This window comes from Furipterus horrens, unplaced genomic scaffold (assembly GCF_987537825.1).
Source record: "Furipterus horrens unplaced genomic scaffold, mFurHor1.1.pri manual_scaffold_17, whole genome shotgun sequence".
Taxonomy (NCBI): domain Eukaryota; kingdom Metazoa; phylum Chordata; class Mammalia; order Chiroptera; family Furipteridae; genus Furipterus; species Furipterus horrens.
Genome location: NW_028327187.1, coordinates 13,879,407 through 13,904,631, shown reverse-complemented (window position 1 = coordinate 13,904,631; position 25,225 = coordinate 13,879,407). Strand labels below are relative to the sequence as shown.

At 37.2% G+C, this 25,225-nt stretch overlaps 1 protein-coding gene across 2 annotated transcripts in view; it reads left to right on the top strand.

Annotated features, from left to right (window-relative positions):
• ZDHHC15 (zDHHC palmitoyltransferase 15) overlaps positions 1-25,225 on the top strand; it is an 87,395-nt gene that overhangs the window by 7,083 nt on the left and 55,087 nt on the right. For both annotated transcript variants that reach the window (XM_090263898.1, XM_090263897.1), the window contains exons 2-3: positions 9,730-9,756; positions 16,799-16,893. In XM_090263898.1, the coding sequence (XP_090120024.1) occupies positions 9,730-9,756; positions 16,799-16,893 (122 nt within the window). The remainder of the gene's footprint in view (positions 1-9,729; positions 9,757-16,798; positions 16,894-25,225) is intronic.

Sequence of the window (25,225 nt, the reverse complement as noted above, 5' to 3'; positions counted from 1 at the left end):
AAGTTTTTTTGTGGATTCTTTAGAATTATTTATACATAAGATCATCTCACCTGAAAATAAAAATGATTTTATTTCTTTTCGATTTGGATGCTTTTTTTCCTTGCCTAATTGCACTGGCTAGAACATCCAGTTGAATAGAAGTGGTGTAAACAGGCATCCTGACCTTATCTGAGGGAGAAAGCTTTCAGTCTTTCACCACTGAGTAGCTGTGGATTTTCCATAAATGCCCTTTATCTCCTATTTCTAATTTGTTTGTTTTTTTTTAGAATTTTTCATGAAAGTGTGTGTATAATATTATCAAATGCTTTTCTAGCATCAGCTGAGATTATCATATGGGTTTTTCTTTATTCCATTAATGTAGTGCATTACATGATTGACTTTCATATGTTGAAGCACCCTTACATTTCTTGGATTCATCTCACTTGATCATGATGTATAATCCTTTAACATGCTGCTGAATTTGACTTGCTAGTAATTGAGTAGTTTCGCACCTATATTCATAAGAGATATTTGTATGTAGTTTTCTTTTTTGTGACATCTCTATTTAGCTTGAGTGTCAGGATAATGCTAGCTTCATATAATGAGTTAGAAGGTGTTCTTTCATCTTCAAATTTTTCTAAGTTTGAAAAGGAGTGGTGTTCGTTTTCCTTTAAATATTTGTTACAGTTCACTAGTGAAACCATCTGGTCTTGGCTTTACTTTGTTGGGATGTTTTTGATTACTGATTCAATCTTTTTACTTAGAAGTCTGCTCAATTTTTTTTTTCTTCTTGAGTCAGTAATGGTGTTTTCTTTTTTTCTAGGAATTTGTCCATTTCATCTAGATTATCTAATTTGTTGGCATACAGTTGTTCCTATTTAATCTTTTCTACTTATGCAAGTTTTCTATTAATATCTTTGCTTACATTTCTGATATTAGTAATTTTAGTCTTTCTCTTTTCTTTTTTTTGTTCAGTCTAGTTGATCTTTTCAAGGTCCCAACTTTCAGTTTTTATTGATTCTATTGTTTTTGTGTTCTCCATTTTTTCTCCACTCTCTGCTTTGTTATATCATTCTCTTTGCTAGCTTTGAGTTTGGTTTTCCCTTCTGTTTGACTTCCTAAGGTATAAAGTAACATCGTTGATTTGATATTTTTGTTCTTTAATAATGCAGGCATTTAGAGACATAAATTTCCCTCTAAGTTCTGTTCTCACTGTATCCTGTAGGATTTTATGTGTTGTATTTTTAATTTTAATTAGCCTCTAAGTATTTTCTAATTTCACTTGTAATTTACTCTTCATTCCACTGATTAAGAGTGTTTTGTTTAATTTGTCCATAATTTTGAATTTTATAGTTTTTACTGTTATTAATTTCTAGTTTAATTTCATTGTGTCAGAGAAGACACTTTGTATTATTTCAGTCTTTTAAATTTATCAAGATTTTTTTGTGGTCTAACATATGGCCTATATGGGATAATGCTCCATGTGCATTTGAGAAAAATATGGATTCTTACGTTATTAGGTTCAGTTCTTTACATATGTTTGTTAGGTCTGAATGGTTTGCATTGTTGTTCAAGTCCTCTATTTTCTTATTGATCTTTTGTCTGGTAGTTCTATCCATTGTTAACAGTGGATGTTGAAGTCTCCAGCTAATATTTTAATACTGTTTACATTTCCCTTCAATTCTATCAAGGTTTGCTTCCTGCATTTTAGAACTATGTTGTTAGGTATGTATTTGTTTATAATTTTTATGTTGTCTTGGTGGATTGGCCCCTTTATCAATATATAATATCCTCCATTGTCTCCTGTATCAATTTTAACTTAAAGTCTATCATGTCTTATCATAGCCACCCTAGCTCCCTTTTGGTTACTATTTACACAGATGTCTTTGAAAAACTGTCTTCCAAAGTAGCCGTATCATTTGCATTCTTACCAGTGATGAATGAGAGTTCCTGTTGCTCCACATACTTATCAGTATTTGGTGTTTTAAGTAATCTGGAGTTTAGCCATCCTAATATGTGTGTAGTGATAGCTCATTGTTTTGCTGAATTATTATTTGATTAAATTACTTTTAGTGTACCCATTTTGCTTTCATTTTTAATATAGTTTTAGGTTTTTATAGTGCTTGTTCTGTTACAATTAACATGTAAACTTTATAATAATGAAATTTGAATTAATACCAGCTTAGTCTAATAGTATACAAAACTCTGCTTTTTTATAGCTCCATTCCCCGCTTTATGTTTTTTATTTTCCTACTTTATGTTTTTATTGTCATGAATTGCATCTTTATGCATTGTGTGCCTATTAACATAGATTTAACATTACTGTTTTATGCCTTTGTTTTTTAAATCATATAGTAAATAAAGAAAGAGTGGAAAATCAAACATACAATACTACTGGCTTGCATGTTTATCTGTGTAAATAGAAAACAGATTCTCCCCCCTGGGAGGCTGTTTTTGCTGCCTGTTGTGAGTTGTTTGCTTGTTTGGTGATTTTTCTGTATTAAAGTCTATTCTCTGTTATGTGTGGCCTCTAAAGTCTCTGTTCTTTAAACTTCTTGTTAGTTAGTCATTTGATAAAGATTTCATGACTGTCTGGAGACATATAAAAATAGAAAAGAAGAAAAAAATATTCTCCCCCACCTTTGCAGATTAGCTCTGTGTTGGGGGCACTCCAGCTTCTTCCAGACCGTTTAAGACTGCCTTAGTATTTACCCCCTGCTTTCCAGTGGCTGAAGGCCAGTTAGAAGTAAAAGCTTAGAATGTGGGAAGGGGAAGTGGGCAAGGTAGGGGGGAAAAACGGGGGGCGGGGGGAATGGGACAACTGTAATAGAAAAACAATTAAAAAATTTTTTTAAAGCTTAGGGCATTCGCAGCCTTTTCTGACCATGCATCCACCCTCCCAGTGTATGTTTCCTTCCCAATTCCATGGCACAGACGGCAGGTTTTAAACACTTACTTCCCTGCCAATCTCCTTTTCAATGTCTTCCTTCCCAAGCTTTTTATTCTGTCATTTGCCTGTCTGAAATGTTGTCCTGTGCTCCAGGGGGCTGCTGCCATCAATACCTGTGCTTATAAATGCTTTCAGCAAAAATCACCCAAGAAGGTGCCTCAAGCCTAGGAATGCTCTGACAGACAAAACACAGGGAAGCCTTTGTATTGGTTTTTGAGGGAGGCACCAGGCAGGCAAGACTCCCAACCAACAATTTAAGAATTGTATGCTGTATTCTCACTGTAGTATTGGTAACCTGTATGAAGCCATTCTCACAGACTCTCCAGATCCTGGGTGAGAAGGATGGTAGACAGTCTATTTACAATATTGCAGTACTCTCTTTCAAAAAAGTGACAGCTCCTTTTTGCACTAACTCTTTCCTCCTGATTATTGTACATCTTTTACTAGATTCCACAGTTCTGTAAAAGTTGATTCTGACAGTTTTTTCCACTTCAATCATGGCTTTGGAGAAAGGACAAAAACCTGGAATTCCCTACCCTGTTATTTATTTATTTATTTTTTTTTTGGTGACTGACAGTATCCATTTTGAGGTTAAAAAACAGACTGGCCAAGAGATTAATGCTAAAATATTCATTTTGTAAAAGTTTAGTATGACTATAACATTTTCATTTCAAATATAACTGAAGTATTCTTAGTCTCTTACTTTAATAACAAAAAAAGGCAATATTAGAAAAATAAAGGCAAAACTACCAACATAAGTGCCACAATGTTTTAGAATAAAGACCTTCTTTTTTAAAAACAAGAAGTCTGTAACATCCAACAGATAATTTTGCAAGTAAATATCTTCCCTTAATCTTACTGACTCCTTACAGATTTCAGGTGTTAAAGGACATAAAAGTCAAGTCCCCTGCCTAAATAATGTCTAAATATCCTCTACAACATTTGTAGATCTTTGAAATTGGAAACTCTCTAATTTCCAATGCTGCCAGTCTGGTTGATCATCATTGCCATTGTCATTATCATCATCATCATCATCATCATCATCATCAATCACCATTTTTTCTTATATTGGGATAAAATGTGTTGACCTGCAGTTTGTACCTACTGATTCTTTTTCTTTCCTCTGTTCTTGGATCATATAAACCAGTCACACTTACAAAGGTCAGTCCTGAAATTACTTAAAGACAGCTGTTCCCTACCTGGCGATTTCACTGGCTCTCACTAATTTTTTTACATCTACATTGCCTCATTCTAACATTCACAAAGCACTGTATAATCTCCCTCCTTCACTCAAAAGTGCTGTTGCATCTACCAAGCAAATAGGAGGTAGGACCTCCACTTCTTGTTTAGTAGTAAGTATTCAGCCATAGATGTAGAAAGAGACATACCAAACACCAATTTGTCAGCTACTCGTTTTTTAAATGTTATATTTCAATTACAGTTTGCATTCAAAATTATTTTGTATTAGTTTTAGGTGTACAGCATAGTGGTTAGATAATCATATACTTTACAAAGTGGTCCCCCTATATTTCAAGTACCCACATGGTGCCATATATAGTTATTGCAATACTATTGACTATATTCCCTATATTGTACTTTACAAATCTGTGATTATTTTTTTCAGAGATTTTATTTATTTATTTTTAGAGACGGGGGAAGGGAAAGAGAAAGAGAGGGAGAGAAACCTCAGTGCGTGTGTTGCCTCTCATGTGCCCGCAACTGGGCACCTGTCTGCAACACAGGCATGTGTCCTGACTGGGAATTGAACCAGTGACCCTTTGGCTCACAGGCCAGCACTCAATCCACCTAGCCACACTAGCCAGGGCAACCTGTAACTATTTTGTAACTATAAATTTGTACTTCTTAAATCCTTCACTTCATTTACCTAGGCCCCCAAACCCCCTTTACTCTGGCAGTCATATGTCTGTTTTCTGTATCTATAAGTCTGTTTCTATTTTGTTTGTTCATTTATTTTGTTCTTTAGATTCCACATATAAATAAGAGCATATGGTATTTGTCTTTCTCTGTCTACCTTATTTCACTTAGCATAATATCTTCTAGTTTCATCCATGCTGTCACAAATGATAAGATTTCTTTCTTTCTTTCTTTCTTTATTCATTTATTCATTTATTTATTTACTTATTTACTTTGAGAATGCATTTATTAAAGCTGGGGACAGTAAAACCAGGAAGGGCTTAGGATAGAAGAAGCAACAGAAGAGAGCCTAAGCAGTGCTGCTTTGGCTTACTGAGAAGTCGGAGAAAAGGGGGCCTTGGAGACAGGTTCAGGGGGTTAGCCTGGGACAAGCTGCTGCTGTTGTTCATTGCTCACTGGTTGCAATTATTGTGTAGACTTTCAGAGTTTAGGACATGCATTCATCAGAGGTAATAAAGGTGTGGGCATGCTCCCTGGAGGGATAGCGAGCCAAGTTCATTCTATTTTATGCCAAGTAGTATTTCATTATATATATGTACCATGACTTTTTTAACCACTCGTCTATTGATGGGCACTTGGGCTGCATCCAAATCTTGGTTAATGAAAATAACGCTGCAGAGACTTCCGGCCAAGATGGAGGCCTAGACAGACATGCTGCATCTCCCTCCACAACAAAGAAGGAATACAACTACCTCAAAACTAGAGACAACCAGAAGTTCCAGAAAATCGAACTGCATGGATGTCCAACAAACAAAGATATAAAGAAGAAATATTCATTCAGACAGGTAGGAGAGGCGGAGCCAGGGCGGAGAGGACGCAGTGTGGTGGCGGCAGCAGTGGCAGCAGCAGCAGGCCAGTGGAAAGCGCAGTCACACATTTTAAAAAGTCGGGAGGGACACCTGGGGAGCGCTCCCAGCATCAGACCAGACTGCGCAACTCACGGTTCCAGCACTGGGGAAAATAAAGCCTCATTGCTTCTGACGGAGCAAACCACTGGGGGTTGGGGCAGAGGCAGAAATTGCCGGTCTCTCAGCAGAGTACACTTGTTTAAAGGGCCTCAGGGTCCTAGAATGTCCGCAGACCCACCCACTCTGGGAACAACAGCCAGGGCAACAGCTAGAGAGGCGCCAGTCCCATACAAAGTGGGAGAAGTGCCTGGAAAAAGGGCAAGTGGTGAGCAGGGGGCACTGTTCCCTCTCAGATTCCTCCCCCACACACAGCGCCACAACGTGGTGAAATGGGTTGCCTTGTACTGATGACTACCTAAGGCTCCGCCCCTTACAACATAACAGGTGCAACAGCTTTACCTAAGAAACAGAGGCAAACAAACACAGGAGCCTGTCAAGATGAGGAGACAGAGAAGTTGGCCTAAAAGAGGGAACAGATCAAGGTTCCAGTGGGAGAACTAAACGACGAGGAGATAGCCAACCTAACTAATGAGATAGCCAACCTAATAGATGGACAGTTCAAAACACTGGTGATAAAGATGCTCACAGGCTTGACAGATATGCTTAAGTACAGAAAACGCAAAGGGAAGAAGTGAAGGCTATGCTAAATGAAATGAAGGATAATCCACACAAAACCAATGGTGAAGGGAAGGAAACTGGGATTCAAATCAATGATTTGGAACATAAGGAAGAAAAACAATCAACCAGTACAGAATGAGGAAACAAGAGTTGAAAAAAATGAGGAGAGGCTTAGGAACCTCTGGGACAACTTTAAATGTGCCAATATCTGAACCATAGGGGTGCCAGAAGGAGAAGAGGAACAGCAAGAAATTGAAAAGTTATGTGAGAAAATAATGAAGGGAAACTCCCCAAATTTGGTGAAGGAAATATACATACAAATCCAAGAAGCACAGAGAGTTCCAAACAAGCTAGACCCAAAAAGGACCACACCAAGACACATCATAATTAAAATGCCAAAAGTTAAAGATAAAGAGAGAATCTTAAAAGCAGCAAGAGAAAAGCAGAGAGTTACCTACAAAGGAATACCTATAAGACTCACAGCTGATATCTCAAAAGAAACTTTGCAGGCAAGAAGGGGCTGGTAAGAAGTATTCAATGTGATGAAGAGCAAGGACTTACAACCAAGATTACTCTATCCAGCAAAGCTATCATTTAGGATGGAAGGGCAGATGAAGTGCTTCCCAGGCAAGGTAAAGCTAAAGGAGTTCATCATCACCAAGCCATTATTATATGAAATGTCAAAGGGACTTAAGAAAAAGATCAAAAGTATGAACATTAAAATGACAACAAACTCACAACAATCAACAACTGAATCTAAAAAAAAAAAACCAAAATCCAACTAAGCAAACCAGAATAGGAACAGAATCTTAGGTATGGACATCATTTGAAGGATTATCAGCTGGGAGGTGGAAGGGGGAGAAATGGAGAAATGGTACAGGGGCCAAGAAGCATAATTGGTAGGTACAAAATAGACAGAGGGAAGTTAAGAATAATATAGGAAAGGGTGAAGCTAAAGAACTTATATGCATGACCTATGGACATGAACAAAGAGGGGTAGGATTGCTGGAGGGAAGGGGGATACTGGGCAGAGGGGAGCAAAGGGAAGAAAAATGGGACTACTGTAACAACATAATCAGTTTTAACATTCATAGTTTTGATCTTCTTTTTCTTAGATAAGCCCCTTTAACATTTCATATAATAATGGCTTGGTGATGATGAACTCCTTTAGCTTTGCCTTGTCTGGGAAGCACTTTATCTACCCTTCCATTCTAAATGATAGCTTTGCTGGGTAGAGGAATCTTGGTTGTAGGTTCTTGCTTTTCATCACTTTGAATACTTCTTGCCTGCAAAGTTTCTTTTGAGAAATCAGCTGATAGTCTTATGGGAACTCCTTTGTAGGTAACTCTCTTCTTTTCTCTTGTTGCTTTTAAGATTCTCTCTTTATCTTTAACCTTTGGCATTTTAATTACGATGTGTCTCTTATGTTAGCCCTCCTGTTGTGGTTGAGTCTTGATTGCTGTTGATTCAGTAGACTTCTTAAATCAAAACAACAATGTGTGTCTGCTCTGTCTTTGCTTTCCAATCTGACATTGATATTACTAACTAGTTAATGTTGAAACCTTGATTAGAAATGTGGTTTCTAATTATAATGTTCTAAAGAGGATACTGGAGCTTTTCTTTTGGTATCTTTAATATTGATTCATTCATCAATTCAGCTGTCATTTATATGCCAGGTGTTATGCTGAACAAGATTACTGGTTCATTATAATAGGGTATAACTCAAGAACAACCAAACAAAGAGACACAGAGGGCAAGGTAGTGGGTAGGGGCATAGGACTTCCATGTCCTCTCCAGCTGCACCACTCTCCTTGCACCTCTACCTGTTCACCAACCGGAAGAGTGTCAGCTACTCTTTATTAAGATGATCTCTAAGCTATTCTGCTCTCCCTCTCTAACTCCTTTTAAAAGAGATGTTATTAACCCAGTTCAAGGTCTAGTGGAACTGATGTAGTCACATAACGTGTATGTGCAAAAATCATGAGTTTCCAGGTTAACCCACCAAGGTTTCTTGTTTCTACTTTCACTTTTATTGTCTAAGTTTTGTTTGTGCTTCTTTTAATGATTTTTAAGCAAAATTCATTAACTGGAAAGAAAAAGGTAATTGCTGTCAATCTCCAGGTATAGGAGAAAAAAAAGACATTATGTTGTCAGATTTTTAGCACAGACAAAAAATGGAACAGGTTTGGCGAAGTCCATTTAAATGATTATTAAAAGAAGAATATTAAAGACTCAACAAAAATAGACCTGAAAATGAAGGGAAACAGAAGGTATGACTGATGAAGAACCCGAGGAAATAGCCCCTACATATAGTCAAATACCGTTTGTTTGTTTTTTAACCACATTTTTCTGGCCTTTATGTGTTTATTGTTGTGTATGTAAACTATCTTAATTTAATAGCTTTTCATGATTGGTAGCCATGCCTTATAATTTCACCTTACCTAAGCACCTAGTACAATGCACAGAAATGTTTGTTGGTGAGTAAAGACAGGTAGGCCTCACTTTGTGCAAATGACATTATGAACAAAAGTTTTGTATGTAACACAATATGCCAGGAAGAAATATTTGGGATAGGTAGATACAGCACATGGAAAAATCATCTGAGGCTGGAATCTAGTTCCAACTTTACCACTAATTTGACATATGACCTTGAGCAAATCACTTGATCCTACTCTAATTCATTTTTCCCATCTTTAAAATGACACAGATAAATGAGATAATTGCTAAATTTTCTTTCAGTTCTGATATTCTCTGAAATCTTAGTTCAAATATAATAACAATTAATATTAAGTACTTGCCTTGTGCCAGATACTATGCTAAACAGCATTTTCATGCATTAACTCACTGAAATCTCAAGTAATGTGAGGTAGGTACTGTTAGAGGAGTTAAGGATCTTGCACAAGGTCACAAAATAGTGTGACTGGGCTTCTCACCCAGATAGTTTGACTTCGGAGCTGGCATGCAACCTCTGCACTGCTGCCTCTAAATATACAAAAGATGTTTAGTATTTAAAGATGTTCTACAGTGAATAGTCTGGAAAAATGAATAATAATCTCCTAATTTATCAGCTTCAAAGTTTTAAGTGTTACCACTTGCTATTTCATTTTAAATCAGGCTATACCTGTATTTGTTTAATGAGTACAAATTCTTAATTACTCCAAGTTTAAGACAAGGAAGATAACAAAGAATGAATTTTAATCCTTCCCTTATCTCAGCAGGCCGGTGATTTCCTAAAGTACCATTGACAAACTCGCTAAAAAATAATGCTAATGAAAAATGGATTAGAAAAATAATATTTTAAAATATCACTAATTTTGACCTTTTTCTCTTTTTCCACAGTTACTGTTTTGAGCTCAGCAGAAAAAGGTAAGAGGGTGTTGTGAGTTGTATTGATCAGCACTGTATCCCTTTTTCTATCTGAAAGTGAGTAAAAACCTATAATTTGAGCAACTTTCCCAGGAATATACTGAGGTGAATGGAAGTTAAGGATGATGGTTTTCAGGAAGCTTACTCAGAGGTAGAGCAGAACATATTTTCAGTGGCCCCTCTGGCTATAGGACAGGAATTGAAAGTTATCAACATTTATGACAGAGAAGAGTACAGATAATCACTCTGCTGGCCATAGTGACCCTAGGCTTTCTCTTGGTTCATCACTGCTTTCCTAGGTACCTTGCCTTTTTACCCAATTCACTCCCTCTTCAAGGCATGGAGTAAGGACTCCACACAGGGCTTCTAAGTCTTTCACCATCACAGTTCCTATGTATCTATTTTACTCCACTCCATTTCTCATCCCCATCTTGGCCCTATCTGCAATTTATACTACCATTCTAATGTGATTGAGGTATTTTTCCATTAAAAATGTGTAAACTAAGCATGAATATTAACAAACCTTTAGCTTTACATTATTTTTTCAGGTATAATCATAAGTATTTATGCAGCCACTTTATATAGCCACTTTTAATTCTCACTTCATGGGTATTAATTGTTGTAATTCATAAACTACAAAGCATTCATATTGTGCTATTTAAAGCTCCAGTTTGCTATTACTCATTCAATAGAGCTGTTGGCTATAGAGTCTAGAGTGGTGGGAAGACAGTAGCTCATACTAATTAAAAGTATGAGTTCTGGAGCTGAGCTGTCTAAATTCAAATCCTGCCTTCAGTACTTCTTAATAAATTATTTTACCCTCTTTTTGTTCATTTTATTCACGTGTAAAATAGAACTATTAACATTACCTACTTCATAAAGTTGTTGTGAGAATTTAATGAGTAATTGAACGTAAAGCAAAACAGTGGTAAGTAAAGCGCCTTAGAGCAAGTCTTGAGTTGCCTCTTATGTATGGTTCTTTTTTTAAAGTATATTTTATTGATTACACTGTTACAGTTGTCCCGATTTCTTTTCCCCTTTGCTCCCCTCTGCCCACTACCCACCTTTCCTCCAGAAATCCCACCCCCCTTAGTTCATGTCCATGGTTCGTGCATTATAAGTTCTTTGGCTTCACCCTTTTCTATATTATTCTTGTTTTTCAACAACCATTAATTTATTGAGGTTCAAAAGGGTTTTCTTTTAATGTTTTAACTTAAAAAAAATCTCTTCCTTTTATTTTTAATTCTAAATTCTATCCTGGCTTTCTTTTCTCAATGGGGGTGGGGGTGGGTGGGGGAAGTAGGACAGATAGAAATATTAATAATGTTTAAAGTAATAATCATGAATGACATAGACATTGACTCCCATGTTTCCCTGAAAATTGTCACTTCACGATTCTAACTGAAGAGTTCGTTATTTAAAGTCTCAAAAGGAGGTGGTTGTTAGGCTATGAAATTCTCCAGGGCATGACCAGCTTCGGGCAGAGCTCAGTACTGAGAACTTGGAGAACCCACTGAAGTAGAATTAGACATTAGGGAAAGATTGGCTTTGGCTGATCTGGTCCCTGGAGTTGAATCAAGGAGAACAAAGGCAGGGTTATAACAGAATGTTAGCATGGCCAAGGAAAGCACAGGACTCGGGAGGAGGCTCTGGTTCTCGTGTTCAAAAACACCATGGGACAAGAAACACTGAACTTCCACTCACTTCTGTAAGGGTCCTTTGGGAATCATTGTGTTTGATGTGGTGAAAAGGAACCCCGCAATGGCAGGAACCTTCAGCAGAGTTCAACAGAACGTAGATCTGGCCCTCTGCCCACATTTGTTAATGGAGGCACGTTCCCCCACTACACACACATGTACACACACACACACAGACGCACACACACAAACGCACAGGCATGCATGTGCCTCCCACCTTATGAGCCACACCAGTGGATGCAAATTCCAGAAAAGCTATGAAAACAAAAAATTGGAGAAATACTTGTTGGTTGTCTGCCCAACCACAAGATATATAGTTCAACCTCTACTCTTTCCCAGGAATATCCTAAACTAAGCAGTAGAATTCAAAATTATAAGGGAGAACATCCATGAATCTGTAAATTTTATGAAAGCAGTAGCCCCTCTTGGCCCCGAGGTCACCAGTTCTCAATCAGCAATGGTTACACGGCTTTAGTAGCAGATTTCTGAGGGAAGGAGGAGGAAGGAGGAACGTTGGTTCTCATGTTTGTGCAAAGTGAGATGTGTTGTTTACTTCACTTATAAAGTGCCCCATGTTCTTGACATCTCTCAGAGAGTAGTCAGTTCCATTGGCCACAATGTCCTTGCATGAAGGAACCATCCATTGAGTCAGTTTCTTGCAGAGGGACCTGTGCTAATGCTTCAGAGGCTGTGAGCCTGAAGTGTCCACAAGTGAGCAATTAATATAAATTACAGAAATATTCTCTGGAAAGACTGTAAGTCCAGTGGAACATGTCAGCTCTTGAATGAGTCACGTGTCTGCCATCCTCTTTCCTGTTTCTTATTGTTTGTATGGACAAAGAGGTTAATAAAGATCCAGGGATTTTTCAGGATGTAGTTTGCTCAGGCCAGAAATGAAGAAACACTGTGGGAAGTCACAACCTTTGGTGGTTTGTGTAGAAAACTTCAGAGGAGTCCATGTTGGAAAGTTAAAGAAAAAGTTACAGAGATGAGAAAGATTATAGCAGTCAGTAAGCACAGGAGCAGGGGGTAGAGTGACTGACAGGAGTGGAACAGGAAGTCCCAGTTATTGAGAAAACGAGAGGAAATGAGGATGGCTGTAGAAATGCTGCGGAGGTGGAATGTGTTTTGTGACATGTGATGCTAATGTCAGACGGGGCTTCTGCATCCCAGAAAGAAAGCCAGTGACTCAGGCCAACAGGAGCTGGATTCCCTGAGTACGCACAATAAAACAAGGCCCCTGGGGGACATTTATTTCTTATGTATTTTTAAAAGTCAATGAAAATAGTATCTCATCATTTCAAAGATGTTAGCTTTGAAATGAGATGCTATAAGTTTCTAAAGTTAGAATTTAGGATTTAAAATCATGTCTTAGTATGCCAGTATACAACTATGTTTCTTTTCTATGTTTATACAATAAAATATTTTACAAGATCTGGTAAAATATATAAATTGTCTGCTCTTTTGCAATCTGCTACTATTGCTGTTTCAGGCTTCCCCCATGTCAACCACAATTTAACCCTGTGATCCAAATAGTTAATGATCTCTTCCATTCTCCAGGCGGTGGTGGGGCAGGGGGTTGGGGAGGGGGATCCCAGAAGGTCACAGCTGAGATCGGTTGACTGACAGTGTTGATACCTCTCCTTAGACCATTCAGCACGTGGATCCCAGAAGCTTGCAGAGGGTTTAAACAGAGGTCCTTGAAGTAAAGCTTTTTAGGACCTAACTTCCTGGGAAACAAACAAATGTTTGTTCTAGCATTTGTGTGTGGCTTGGTTGGAATTCTTATGGACAACCGAAAACAGTGCCCCAAGGGTTGTTAACCATAGATACTTCTGCAACATGGCCCCATATCTCCTATATTCATTTTCCATTGCTGTGTAGCTTATTACCACAAACTTAGAGGCTTAAAGCAACATTCATTTGTTATTGCACAGTGTCTGTAGGTCAGAGGTCTCGGCATGGCTTAACTGGGTCCTCTGCTCAGTGTCTCACCAGGGGGTCCTTCTCCAAGCTCACTGCTTTTTGGCAGAATTTTATTCCTTATGGTTGTAGGATTGAGGCCCTCAGCTCCTCAGGGTGTCTTGCTGTCTCCTGCCATGGGTCCCTGTCCACAACAGGACAGTTTGTTTCTTTCCAGTCAGTTGGAGAACTGTACTGATTGGAATCTCTCTGACTTCTTCCCCTATATTATTCTTAACTTCCCCATACCTATTTTGTACCTATCAATTATGCTTCTTAATCCCTGCACCATTTCTCCCCTTTTCATTTCCCAGCTGATGACCCTCCAAATGATCCCCATACCTATGATTCTGTTCCTATTCTGGTTGTTTGCTTAGTTTGTTTTTGTTTTTTGGATTCTGTTGTTGATAGTTGTGAGTTTGTTGTCATTTTTAGTGTTCATAGTTTTGATCTTCTTCTTTTTCTTAAATAAATCCCTTTAAAATTTACATAATAATGGCTTTGTGGTGATGAACTCCTTTAGCTTTACCTTGCCTGGGGAGCACTTTTTCTGCCCTTCCATTCTAAATGATAGCTTTTCTGGATAGAGTAGTCTTGGTTGTAGGTCCTTGCTTTTCATCACATTGAATACTTCTTACCAGTCCCTTCTTGCCCGCAAAGTTTCTTTTGAGGAGTCAGCTGATAGTCTTATAGGAAACCCTTTGTACATAACTCTTTTCTTTTCTCTTGCTGCTTTTAAGATTTTCTCTTTATATTTTACTTTTGACATTTTAATTATGATGTGTTTTGGTGTGGTTCTCTCTGGGTCTAGTTTGTTTGGGACTCTCTGTGCTTCCTGGACTTGTATGTCTATTTCCTTCACCAAATAAGGGAAGTTTTCCTTCATTATTTTTTCACATAAATTTTCAATTTCTTGCTCTTCCTCTTCTCCTTCTGGCTCTCCTATGATTCAGATGTTGGCACATTTAAAGTTGTCCCAGAGGTTCCTGAGCCTCTCCTCATTTTTTTTCCAATTCTTTTTCCTTATTCTTTACTGTTTGAGAGTTTATTTCTTTCTTGTATTCCAAATCATTTATCTGAACCCCAGTTTCCTCCCCTTCACCACTGACTTTCTGTGCATTTTTCTTCATTTCACTTAGCTTAGCCTTCACTTCTCCCCTTATGCATTTGCCATAGTAAAGCATCTTTGTGAAGTCTGTGAACATTTTATCACCAGTGTTTTGAACTCTGTGTTAGGTTGGCTGTCTCTTCATCACTTAGTTATCCCAGTGAAACCTTGATTTGTTCGCCCTTTTGGGCCATACTTCTCTTTCTCCTCATTCTGACAGGCTCCTGTGTTTGCTTGCCTCCACATCCCAGGTAGAGCTGTTGCTCCTGTTACATTGTAAGGGACGGAGCCTTAGGATTTCATCAGTATAGGGCAACCTGTTTTAGCAGGTTGTGGCGCTGTATGTGGGGGAGGGGTCTGAGAACAAACAATGCCCAGCACTTGCCCCTTTTCCAGGCACCTGTTCCATTTCTGCATCGGACTGGCACCCCTCTAGCTGCTGCCCTGGCCATTGTTCCCAGAGTGGGTTGGTCTGGGGATGTTCTAGGACCGTGGGGGCCCTTTAAACAAGCGGACTCTGCTGAGAGACCGGCATTTCTGCCTTCACCCTAACCCCCACTGGTTTGCACAGTCAGAAACAATGAAGCTTGATTTTCCACGGTGCTGGGACCCTGAGCTGCTAGGTCCAGTGAGGAGCTGGGAATGCTCCCCAGGTGTCCCACCTGACTTTAAAACGTGTGACTGCGTTTTCTGCCAGCCTGCCACTGCCGCCACTGCTGCTGCTGCCACCACACTGCGTCCTCTCTGCCCTGGCTCCACCTCTCCTACCTTTCTGGATGAATATTTCTTCTTTATATCTTAGTTTGCTGGACTTCCATGCAGTCTGATTTTCTGGAACTTCTGGTTGTTTCTAGTTTTGAGGTAGTCGTATTCCTTCTTAGTTGTGGAGGGAGATGCAACATGTCTCTACACCTCCATCTTATATACCTTCAAATTTTGAACCTTGTGTTTGTATTCCCTTTCATAAGAAATACAATGAAAAACTTAAGTATAAAAACTCTATTATATGTGTATTATGTTTATATATATTTATCAAAGCATATAAAAAACATCTGGAATGATATACAACAAACACCACACCGAACAGGTATTAGGACTTAGTAAGGGGAGGTGGAAAGTTAGATGTATGTGTGGGATGGACATTTACTTTTTTACTTTATGCTGCTTGTATTTGAAAGGAGATTTTATAATTACACAAATCAACCACATAAAAAGAAATCTTATACTATAGGTCTGGGGGCACTGTACCAAGAGTGTACAGCTTTTTAAAATCTAACCATAAATGTATGAAAGGCTCAGCACTATTAACATGTCTGTCTGTAACATCATTCCCTTTAGTATTTCTGATGGATTGAAGTAATAAGAACTTGTGTTCACCACCCAAATCCAAGAAAGCACACAATGCAATATACAAATAATATATTATAGAGTTGTACAGTTGAAACATGTAATTTTAATAACCAATGTCACCCAAATAAATTTAATAATTTTTAAAAAGGAATAAGAACTTACCATGCAAGAACTCAAATGAAATAGTAAGCTGACCTTCAGTCTTGTAATGACCTTTGCGGAGAGTGCTGAAATTTCCCATACCAGAAGAACTCTCTAGGAGGCAAAGGGCATAAAAAGATAAGTAGTGGATAACCACTTTTACAATGGTCCCGAAGGTACACCTCACATTTTGAAAGTGTGTAGTGTTTAGAGCTATTGAAAAGAGCTTGTGATTTAGAGTCAGAAATCCTCTTTTTTAAACTTAGCTATATTACAGAGCAGCTGTGTGAATCTGGATTATCAACTACCCCTATAGTTAATCAACTACTCCTGTAGTTAATCAACTATCCCTATCCTATTACTTATCTCAGAAACTTACTAAACAATTAAATGAGATATTATGAGTGCACATTCTAAATTATATAGTGTTGTGCAAGTGCTGTCATTATTTTTCATCACCCACAATGACAGAGTTAAGGACGATTGGTTACAGTAGTTTCCCCATATTGTCATAAAGGACATTTCCTCTTTACTCCTAGAATTGCATGTCAACTTTTAAAACATGCAACTTCCAGAACATCTCTGGTTCAGAAGTTCTCATTATAACTTGTTACCCTCACTGTGTGGGGAAAAAGTAAAAATTAATGTTTCATGGTAATACTATAAAAAATACTTGTTACTAGAAAACAAAATAGAAATCTGTTGTTGAGCTTTATGTCTTTTTGAACTCTTAGAAATGGGCAAAAGGACAGTGTAAACACTGTTTTATTTTCTTAAATTTCAGTTATCTACCTCATATTCTACCATGCCATCTTTGTGTTCTTTACCTGGACCTACTGGAAGTCTATTTTTACACTCCCTCAACAGCCAAACCAGAAGGTAAGAATACTGGTTACTTCATAAAGGCTAAAAACAGAGGCAGGTAGAAATGCCAGTAATGCAAGAAAAGGACAAAAAGGGAAGCAAAAAGCCTTCTATTACAAAAATAGAGATTCAGAGTAATCTTTCAAAAGGACTCTTAGTGATAAAGATAAATTAAGTGTAGGATTGCCTATTGAAGGTATTTGTGAAATCACCAGCCATGGATATATTTAATAATAGAAAACCACTGCCTGCATTGGTGACATAATTAGAGAAACAAGAATCCATTTGGATTCTGAGAACTCATCTAGTTCAATTCTATGAAACTATTATTTTGGAACCCAGTGAGACTGTGGAGACAACTGTTGGGAATAATTTGCAATGGTTAAGTTGATTATTTTCAAATTGTGCTACATTGAATCAAAGTGTTCCCTGCGATATTCGGGAATATTTATCAAAGAATTTGTAATTATATCAGGCATTTATATTATGTGACTACTATAAAACAAGTTTACTTCCAAAGTAAAAAGCAAACAAACAAAAAAACCCAGGAAGAGACTTAAACAGCCTACAAACATTAAGGAAAATACTGGTTTAAATTTTATGATTTATGGAATCAAGTTGGTACACAAGAAAAAATAAAATTAAATACAAAAGAAGGCAGTAATATAAGAACTGATGAACATAAAAGATATAAGCTTATAGAAAATAAATAGCAAAGTTGTACAAGTTCTCCTTGTAAGTAGCTATTTGAAATATAAATGAATTAAGCTATCCAATTGAAAAGCAGATATTTCCATAATGGATAAATATCATCTGTTTTATCCGGTCTACAAATGAGTCACTTTAGAACTAAAGACATAATTAGGTCAAAGGTAAAAGGATGGAAAATGTTATTCCAAGCAAATAGTAACCTAAAGATAGCAACAAGGATAGCTGTACTAACATCACATAAAAGAGGTTTTAAGCCAGAAACTGTTGCAAGATACAAAGAAGGAAAAGATCTCCCTGAGTGATGTCAGAAAGATGACAGAGTAGAAGACACTGGCCTTTGTTCCCCCACACAAAAAACAACAGACAGCTATGCATGAATGAAAATAGCCATGGCAAGGGGTGGGGCTAAAGAGTCCAAGTGCCTGCAGCAACACAGTGGAACCAAAAATGGAGAATAATCATACAGGAAGGATTGCTAGGAAGATTAATATGATGGAGACATCTTGAGAAGGCTAAGAACAAATAAACAGGGCGGTTGCTAACAGTACCAGCCACATGGCAGGTGCTAATGCAGTCACCAGTGGTCTGCTTTGTGGAGAACCCTGGCAGCTTTTGCCACCAAGGACCTCAACAGTTCCCAGGACAGCCACGAATCCCCACAGTTTTAACAGCAGAGGACCTCAGAATGTTTGTTGGGATGGACCCCAGCAGTCTCTACCACAGAGGATACTTGCAGCTTTTGCTACTGAGGTAACCGATAGCCATCACTGCCACAAACTCTCCTTAAAGTGGGATGCTGCTGAGAGCTCCTTACAAAAAGAAGCCACTGTTGTGCCATCCAGTACTAAGGCTGCCACCCCCAACCTTGTGCTTTCTCTAGACCCCAGAGCCATGGCTGCTTTATATGCACCTGCCACCAGACACCAACATCACAGCCCATTCCACTCATGCCCATGCTCCAAACACTGGCTCCATAGCCACTCTGACTATACCAGTACCTCAGACACCAGAGCCACTAACAACACATGATATCCCATGCTGCAGATCCCAGAGACACTATCATTCCATGCACACTTGTGCTCTGGACCCTGGACCCACAGCTGCTCTGCAAGTGTTCACAATATGGAAACTGGACTACTGCTGCAGTGTATGCACCTGTCCTCTAGAACCCATTACCATAGCTTCTCCACAAGTACTCAAAGTTAAGACACCCAAGTCACCACCATATAAGATTCATGTATATACCATATATACCTGCTCTCTGGACTCTTGCTCCATCACTGCTCTGTAAATGCATGCATCTAAGTCAATAGAACCCATGCCTCAGACCCCAGAGCCTTTGTAGCTCTGTGAGGTTGTGCTCTGGAACCCAGTTGTGTGGCTCTTTCCCAAGCCCCTTGACCTTACCAACACTGCAGTGTGGGTGCCTGTACCTCAGGCACTAGTGCCACCACTGCCCCAGACCCCAGAGACACTCCAGGAACTTCATGCTTGCCTCCAATCCAGAGTCTGGCTCCATGGCCACCCCATGGTCACCCATTCTTTAAACACCACTGACATAGCCACCCTGGGAGATAAAGAGATCAGGATTATAGCAGCCTTTACCGCTGAAGACCCTAACAGACCTCACTGCTGCTGCAGACACATGCGTTCTTGGTCACCGAGGACTCTTTCAGTCTTTGCTGATATTGATGACAGCTGACAGAATTTTAAAGAGACTGTGACACTGCATCTTCCCTGGAACTGGAACTCCCTATGCCATCCAACTGGCACCCTTATACCCACCCACAGGTAAAGGTATTTTCCCACTGAAGCCAGTCCATAAAATCTGGAAGAGGTGACTGCTCCATCAAGTGTGTGCACATCAATGCAATGCTTCACAAAACACAAAAAGTCAAGGAAAAATGGCACCACCAAAAGAACACAATATTCCAGTACCAACTGCAAATAAATGGAGATCTTATGGGAAAAAAAAACCTCAAAATAATTGTTTTAAGGAAACCCGGAAAACTGCAAAAGAACCCAGATAGACAACTAATCTAAACCAGGAAAACAATACATGAACAAAACAAGAAGTTAAACAAAAAATCATAAAAAGGTACCAAACAAATTCTGGAGCTGGAGAGTACGATGAATAAAAATGGAAAACTATATAGAGAACAATAGCAGACTTGATCAAGAAGAAGAATCTTCAAACTTAAAGACAGGTTATTTGAAATTACAAAATTAGGAGAACAAAGATAAAAAATTTAAAAAAGAATGAAAAGATGAAGATAGCTCATGAGAACCATGAGACGCCATCAGGGAAAAGAATATATGCATTATGGAAATGAAGGAGGACGGGGATGGGGCATAAAGCTTTTTAAAAGAAACAATGGCCCGAAACTTCCCAAGTTTGAGGAGAGATATGGACATCCAGGAACATAAAGCTCTAAAGTACCCAAACAGTTTCAAACAAGAGGACTTCACGAGGACACATTATAATCAAACTTTCAGAAATCAAAGTCGCCTGCAAGCCAAGTGTCACTGGTTCGATTCCCAGTCAGGGCACACGACTAGGTTGCACGTCAGGTCCCCAGTTGGGGACACGAGTGAGAGACAACCACACAGTGATGTTTCTCTCCCTCTCTTTCTCCTTTCCTCTATTGTTACGGCTACATAGGCGAGATTGAACACTCTGAAGCGGTGTATAAAGTTAAGCAAAGGATTTTTAATAATGGCCAGGAGTTGGGCAGACCCTGAGCAGGTCTCTAACATGCTCCAACCTACAATGGAGTCTAAACGCTGGGTTTTTATACTGGTGCAGTCTCTTTGTTTCTTCTTTGGCGGGAAACAGCCTTAGGAAAAGGGGGCTGGGCTGGACTGCAGGAATGTCTTGGCAGTAACAGGAACAGAAATTCGCAAGGCTAAAGGTTATCTTCGACAGCAGTATAGCTCTTCAGCCAGGGACGAACTCCCCGTGAAGCAATTTATTTTCAAAGGGCTAGACATTCTGCAAAGCACAACCTTCACAAATGTTATAAACCAGACACGAGCAAGCAAATGGGAGGTGATAGAGGCTGAGGTGCTTTTAGCTTGTAAATCACTAATTGCTATAACACTCCTTCTTGCATTCCTTTTTCCAGGGCCTTTTAGCAAGTCCTTGCTTCTTCTTACAAAGAACATTTAAAGCCCTTACGTACTTACTTATTGAAACTTTTTACAGGGACTATTTGGTGCCCCTACACTATCTCTAAAAATAAATAAACAAACAAATAAATCAATTATTATTTTTAAAAAGAAATCAAAGTTGAAGAGATAATTTTTAAAGCAGTGAGAAACAAAAGGCTGGTCACTTGCAAGGGACGCACCACAGACAATCAGTGGATTTCTGAGCAGGTACGTTGCAGGCAAGAACAGAGTGGTATAATATATGAAAAATACTGGTAGAAAAAGCTACCAACAAAGATTGCTTTGCTCAGCAAAGCTACCCTTCAGAAATAAAGGGCAGAATTTTCTACCAAAAATAAACAAATCAAAAAACAAAACATGATAGAGTTTATCACCAGAAAAACTGCCTTACAAGAAATGTTGAAGGGAGTTCTTCAAGCTGAAATAAAATAGGTGCTAATTAGTAACATGAAAACATATAAAAGTTAAAATCTCACTGGTAGTGGTTAGTATATAGACCAATTTAAAATACTCTAATACTATAAAGGTGGTGTGTAAATCACTTTTAATTCGAGTATCAAGGTTAAGAAGACAAAGTAAAAACATAAAATGTTTGAGAGAAAATAAGGCAGCAATTCTGCATGTAATTCAAATCAACTTTTACAAGCTTAAAATAAAATTTTATAAATATAAATTGTTTTTTTTAAGCTCCAATATAATCACAATGAAAGAGAAAAAAAAAACCCTCTAACAGATACACAAAAAATAAAGAAGAAAAAAATCAAAACACACCACTACAGAAAATAAACAATAATGGAAATCAGCAAGAAGGACAAAGGAACAAAAGGACTACAAAACAGCCAGAAAACAATTAATGAAATGTAACAGTACACATTTACCTATCACTGGTTACTTTAATTGTGAATGGATTTAAATTATCCAATGAAAAAACATTGAGTGACTGATCAGATAACAGAAAAAATAAGACACAACTATATGATGCCTATAAAAGACTTCATGTTTAAAGATTCTCTTTAGCTGAAAGTGAAGGGATGAAGAAAGATAGTTCATGAAAATAGAAACCAAAGAGAGCAAAGGTAGTTATGCTTATACCAGGCAAAATGTACTTTAATTCAAAAACTGTTACAGGAGACCAAGAAAGTCATTATATAATGATGAAGAGGTAAATTTATCAAGAAAATATAACAATTTTAAGTACAGTATATATGCATCAGCCATTGACACACCTAAATATATAAAGGAACTATTAACAGAACTTAAGGGAGAAATAGATAGTAATACAATAACAGAAGGAGACTGCAATGCCTGACTTTAATCAATGGATATAATATTCAGATAGAAAAATCTATAAAGAAAAAGCAAATTTGTAGAATACTTATAGCCCAAATGAACCTGACAGACATATACAGAAAGTTCTCTACACAACAGTAGCAAAATACTTGTTCTTAAAATATACACACAGAAAATTCTCCAGGATAAGTCATTTGTTAAACCAACAATAGTCTTAAAATTTAAGAAAATTAAAACCATATGAACAATATTTTCTGGTTATAATTGTATGGAACAAAACTGGAAAATTCATGCATATGTGGAAATTAACACCCTCCTGAACAATCTATGGGTCAGGAAGGAATCAAGAGAGAAATCAAAATAATATAGTGACAAATATGAAAATGGAAGTACAACATACCAAAACTTAAGTAATGCAACAAAAGCAGCTCTTAAGAGGGAATTTTATAACAATAAATAACTATATTGAGAAAAAGTAAATATCTCAAATAACCAACCTAAGTTTTTTCAAAGAACTAGAAAAAGAAGAAGAAACTAAATCTGAGATTAATAGAAGGAAGGAAATAACATATATCAGAGAAGAAATAAATGAAATAAAGACTAGGATAAAGAGAAAATATCGAAGAAATTAAGGGCTAGTTTTTTAAAAGATAAAATTGACAAAACTTTAGGTAAACTAAGAATAAAAGAGAGAAGACTCAGAGATAAAGTCAGAAATGAAGGAAGAGACATTAAAAAGGATCATAAAAAACTACTGTAAACAATTAATAAATTGGACAACACAGAAGATATAGCTATTTCTAGAAACATACAATCTACCATGAGTAAAATATGAAAAATTAGAAAAATCTGAGAGCAGATAAATTATAAATAAGGACTTTGAATCAATAAACAAAAAATCATAGACACAGACAACAGTACGGTTGTTACCAGAGGGAGGGTGTTTGGGTGGGTAGTAAAGGGTAAAGGGGGTCAAATATATGGTGACAGAAGATGAGTTGAATTTGGGTACTAGGCACAAAATGCAATTTACAGATCATGTATCATGGAAATGTACACTTGAAACCTATATATCTTATTAACCAATGTTACCTCAATAAATTTAATTTAAAAAACAATAAAAAATCTCTGAACAAAGAAAAGTCCAGGGCCAAATGGTTTCACTGGTGATTCTACCAAATATTTGAAGGAGAGTTAACAATAATTGTTCTCAAATTTTTCCAAAAATTTGAAAAGGACAATATACATCAAAACTCATTTTACAAGAACGACATTACCATGATACCAAAGCCAGACAAAGCTACTACAAGAAAAGAAAATTACAGGCCAATATTCCTGAGGTACATAAATGAAAAATTCTTAACAAAATATTAGCAAATATGCATTATGGGAATGTGCATTATGGGGAAAAAATACCATGGCCAAGCGGAATTTGTAAATCCTGGGATACAAGGAAGTTTCAACACATGTAAATAAAAAAATATGATACACCATATTTACAAAATGTATGATAAAAATTATGATCATTTCAATTGATGCAGGAAAAAACATTTGACAAATTTCAACACCCTTTTATAATAAAAAAATTATCAACAAATTAAGTATAGAAGTAATGTATCTCAAAATAATAAAGGCCATATACGGCAAGCCCATAGCTAATGTCACACTCAATGGCGAAAATCTGAAAGCTTTTTTTCTAAAATCAGGAACAAGACAAAAATTCCCACTCTCTCATCACTTCAGCATAGTAATTGAAGCCTTATCTAGAGCAATAGACAATAGAAAAATAAAAAAAGGCATACAACTCAGAAAGAAAGAAATTAAATTTTGTTTGCAGATGACATCTTATATATAAAACACCCTAGACTCTACAAAACTTTTAAAATAAGTGAGTTCCATAAAGTTGCAGGATAAAAAAACAAACATAAATCAGTTGGATTTCTATACTCTAAAAATAAGTTACTAAATAAAGAAATTAAGAACCATTTACAATAGCATTGAAAAAAATAAAATACTTGGAAATAAATTAAACCAAAGGATGAAAAATCTGCAGAAGGAAACCTATAAAACAATGATGAAAGACAATGAAAAAGGCAGAAATAAATGGAAATATGTTTGTGTTCATGGATTAAAAGAATTAATATTGTTAGTGTCCACACCATAAAAGCTACCTATAGATTCAATGCAATCTCTATCAAGATTTAAATGGCATTCTTTCAACAAAAGGAAAAATAACCATGAAAAGTCACTTAGGACTGCAAAAGATCCCAAAGAAAGCATTCTTGAGCAAAAAGAACAAAGCTGGAGGCACCACACTTCCTGTTTTCAAATCATGTTATAAAGCTCTAATAATCAAAACAGTATAGCACTGACATAAAAATAGACACATACATAAATGTAACAGAATCAAAAGCTCAGAAATAAACCCATGCATATATAATCAACTAATCTTCAACAAAGTTGTCAAGAATACACAATGGGAAAATGATAATCTGTTTAGTAAATTTGCTGGAAACACTGGATATCAGTACACAAAAGAATGAAACTGGACGTTTATTTTACACCATTCAAAAAATAATTTAAAATGGAATAATGATTTAAATATAAAACCTCAGACGATGAAATTCCTAGAAGAAAATGAAGAAAACCCCCCTGAAATTGGTCTTGGAATGATTTTCTCTTTTTTTGGATTTGACACAAGAAGTATATGTAACCAAACCAAAAATAAACAACTACAACTACATTTAACTAAAAACTGTATGCACAGCAATAGAAACAATGCAATGATATTGCAATATATGAAATAGGAGAAAATATATGCAAACTTTATATCTGCTAAGAGATTATTATCCAAAATATACGGAGGTCTGTCTGGAAAATCCAGCTTTTGTTAATATAATGAGAATGGTTTGTGCAACATTGATGTAACCTGGCAGCCAAGGAGAGTGGACTGGGACATGCATGTGTGAACAATGATGACTTCACTGTACTAGTTAGTGGGGGTGGTAGACACCGTTGAGTGAGCATGTGTACTGTATGGATGTCGCATTCAAAATGACTGAGTGAGCAGAGCAATGAATCTGCATCAGATTTTGCATTAAGCTTGAACATTCCTCCATGGAAACAATTTGGTTGATTCAGAAGGCTGCAGGTATGGGCAACTGGGGATTGGCAG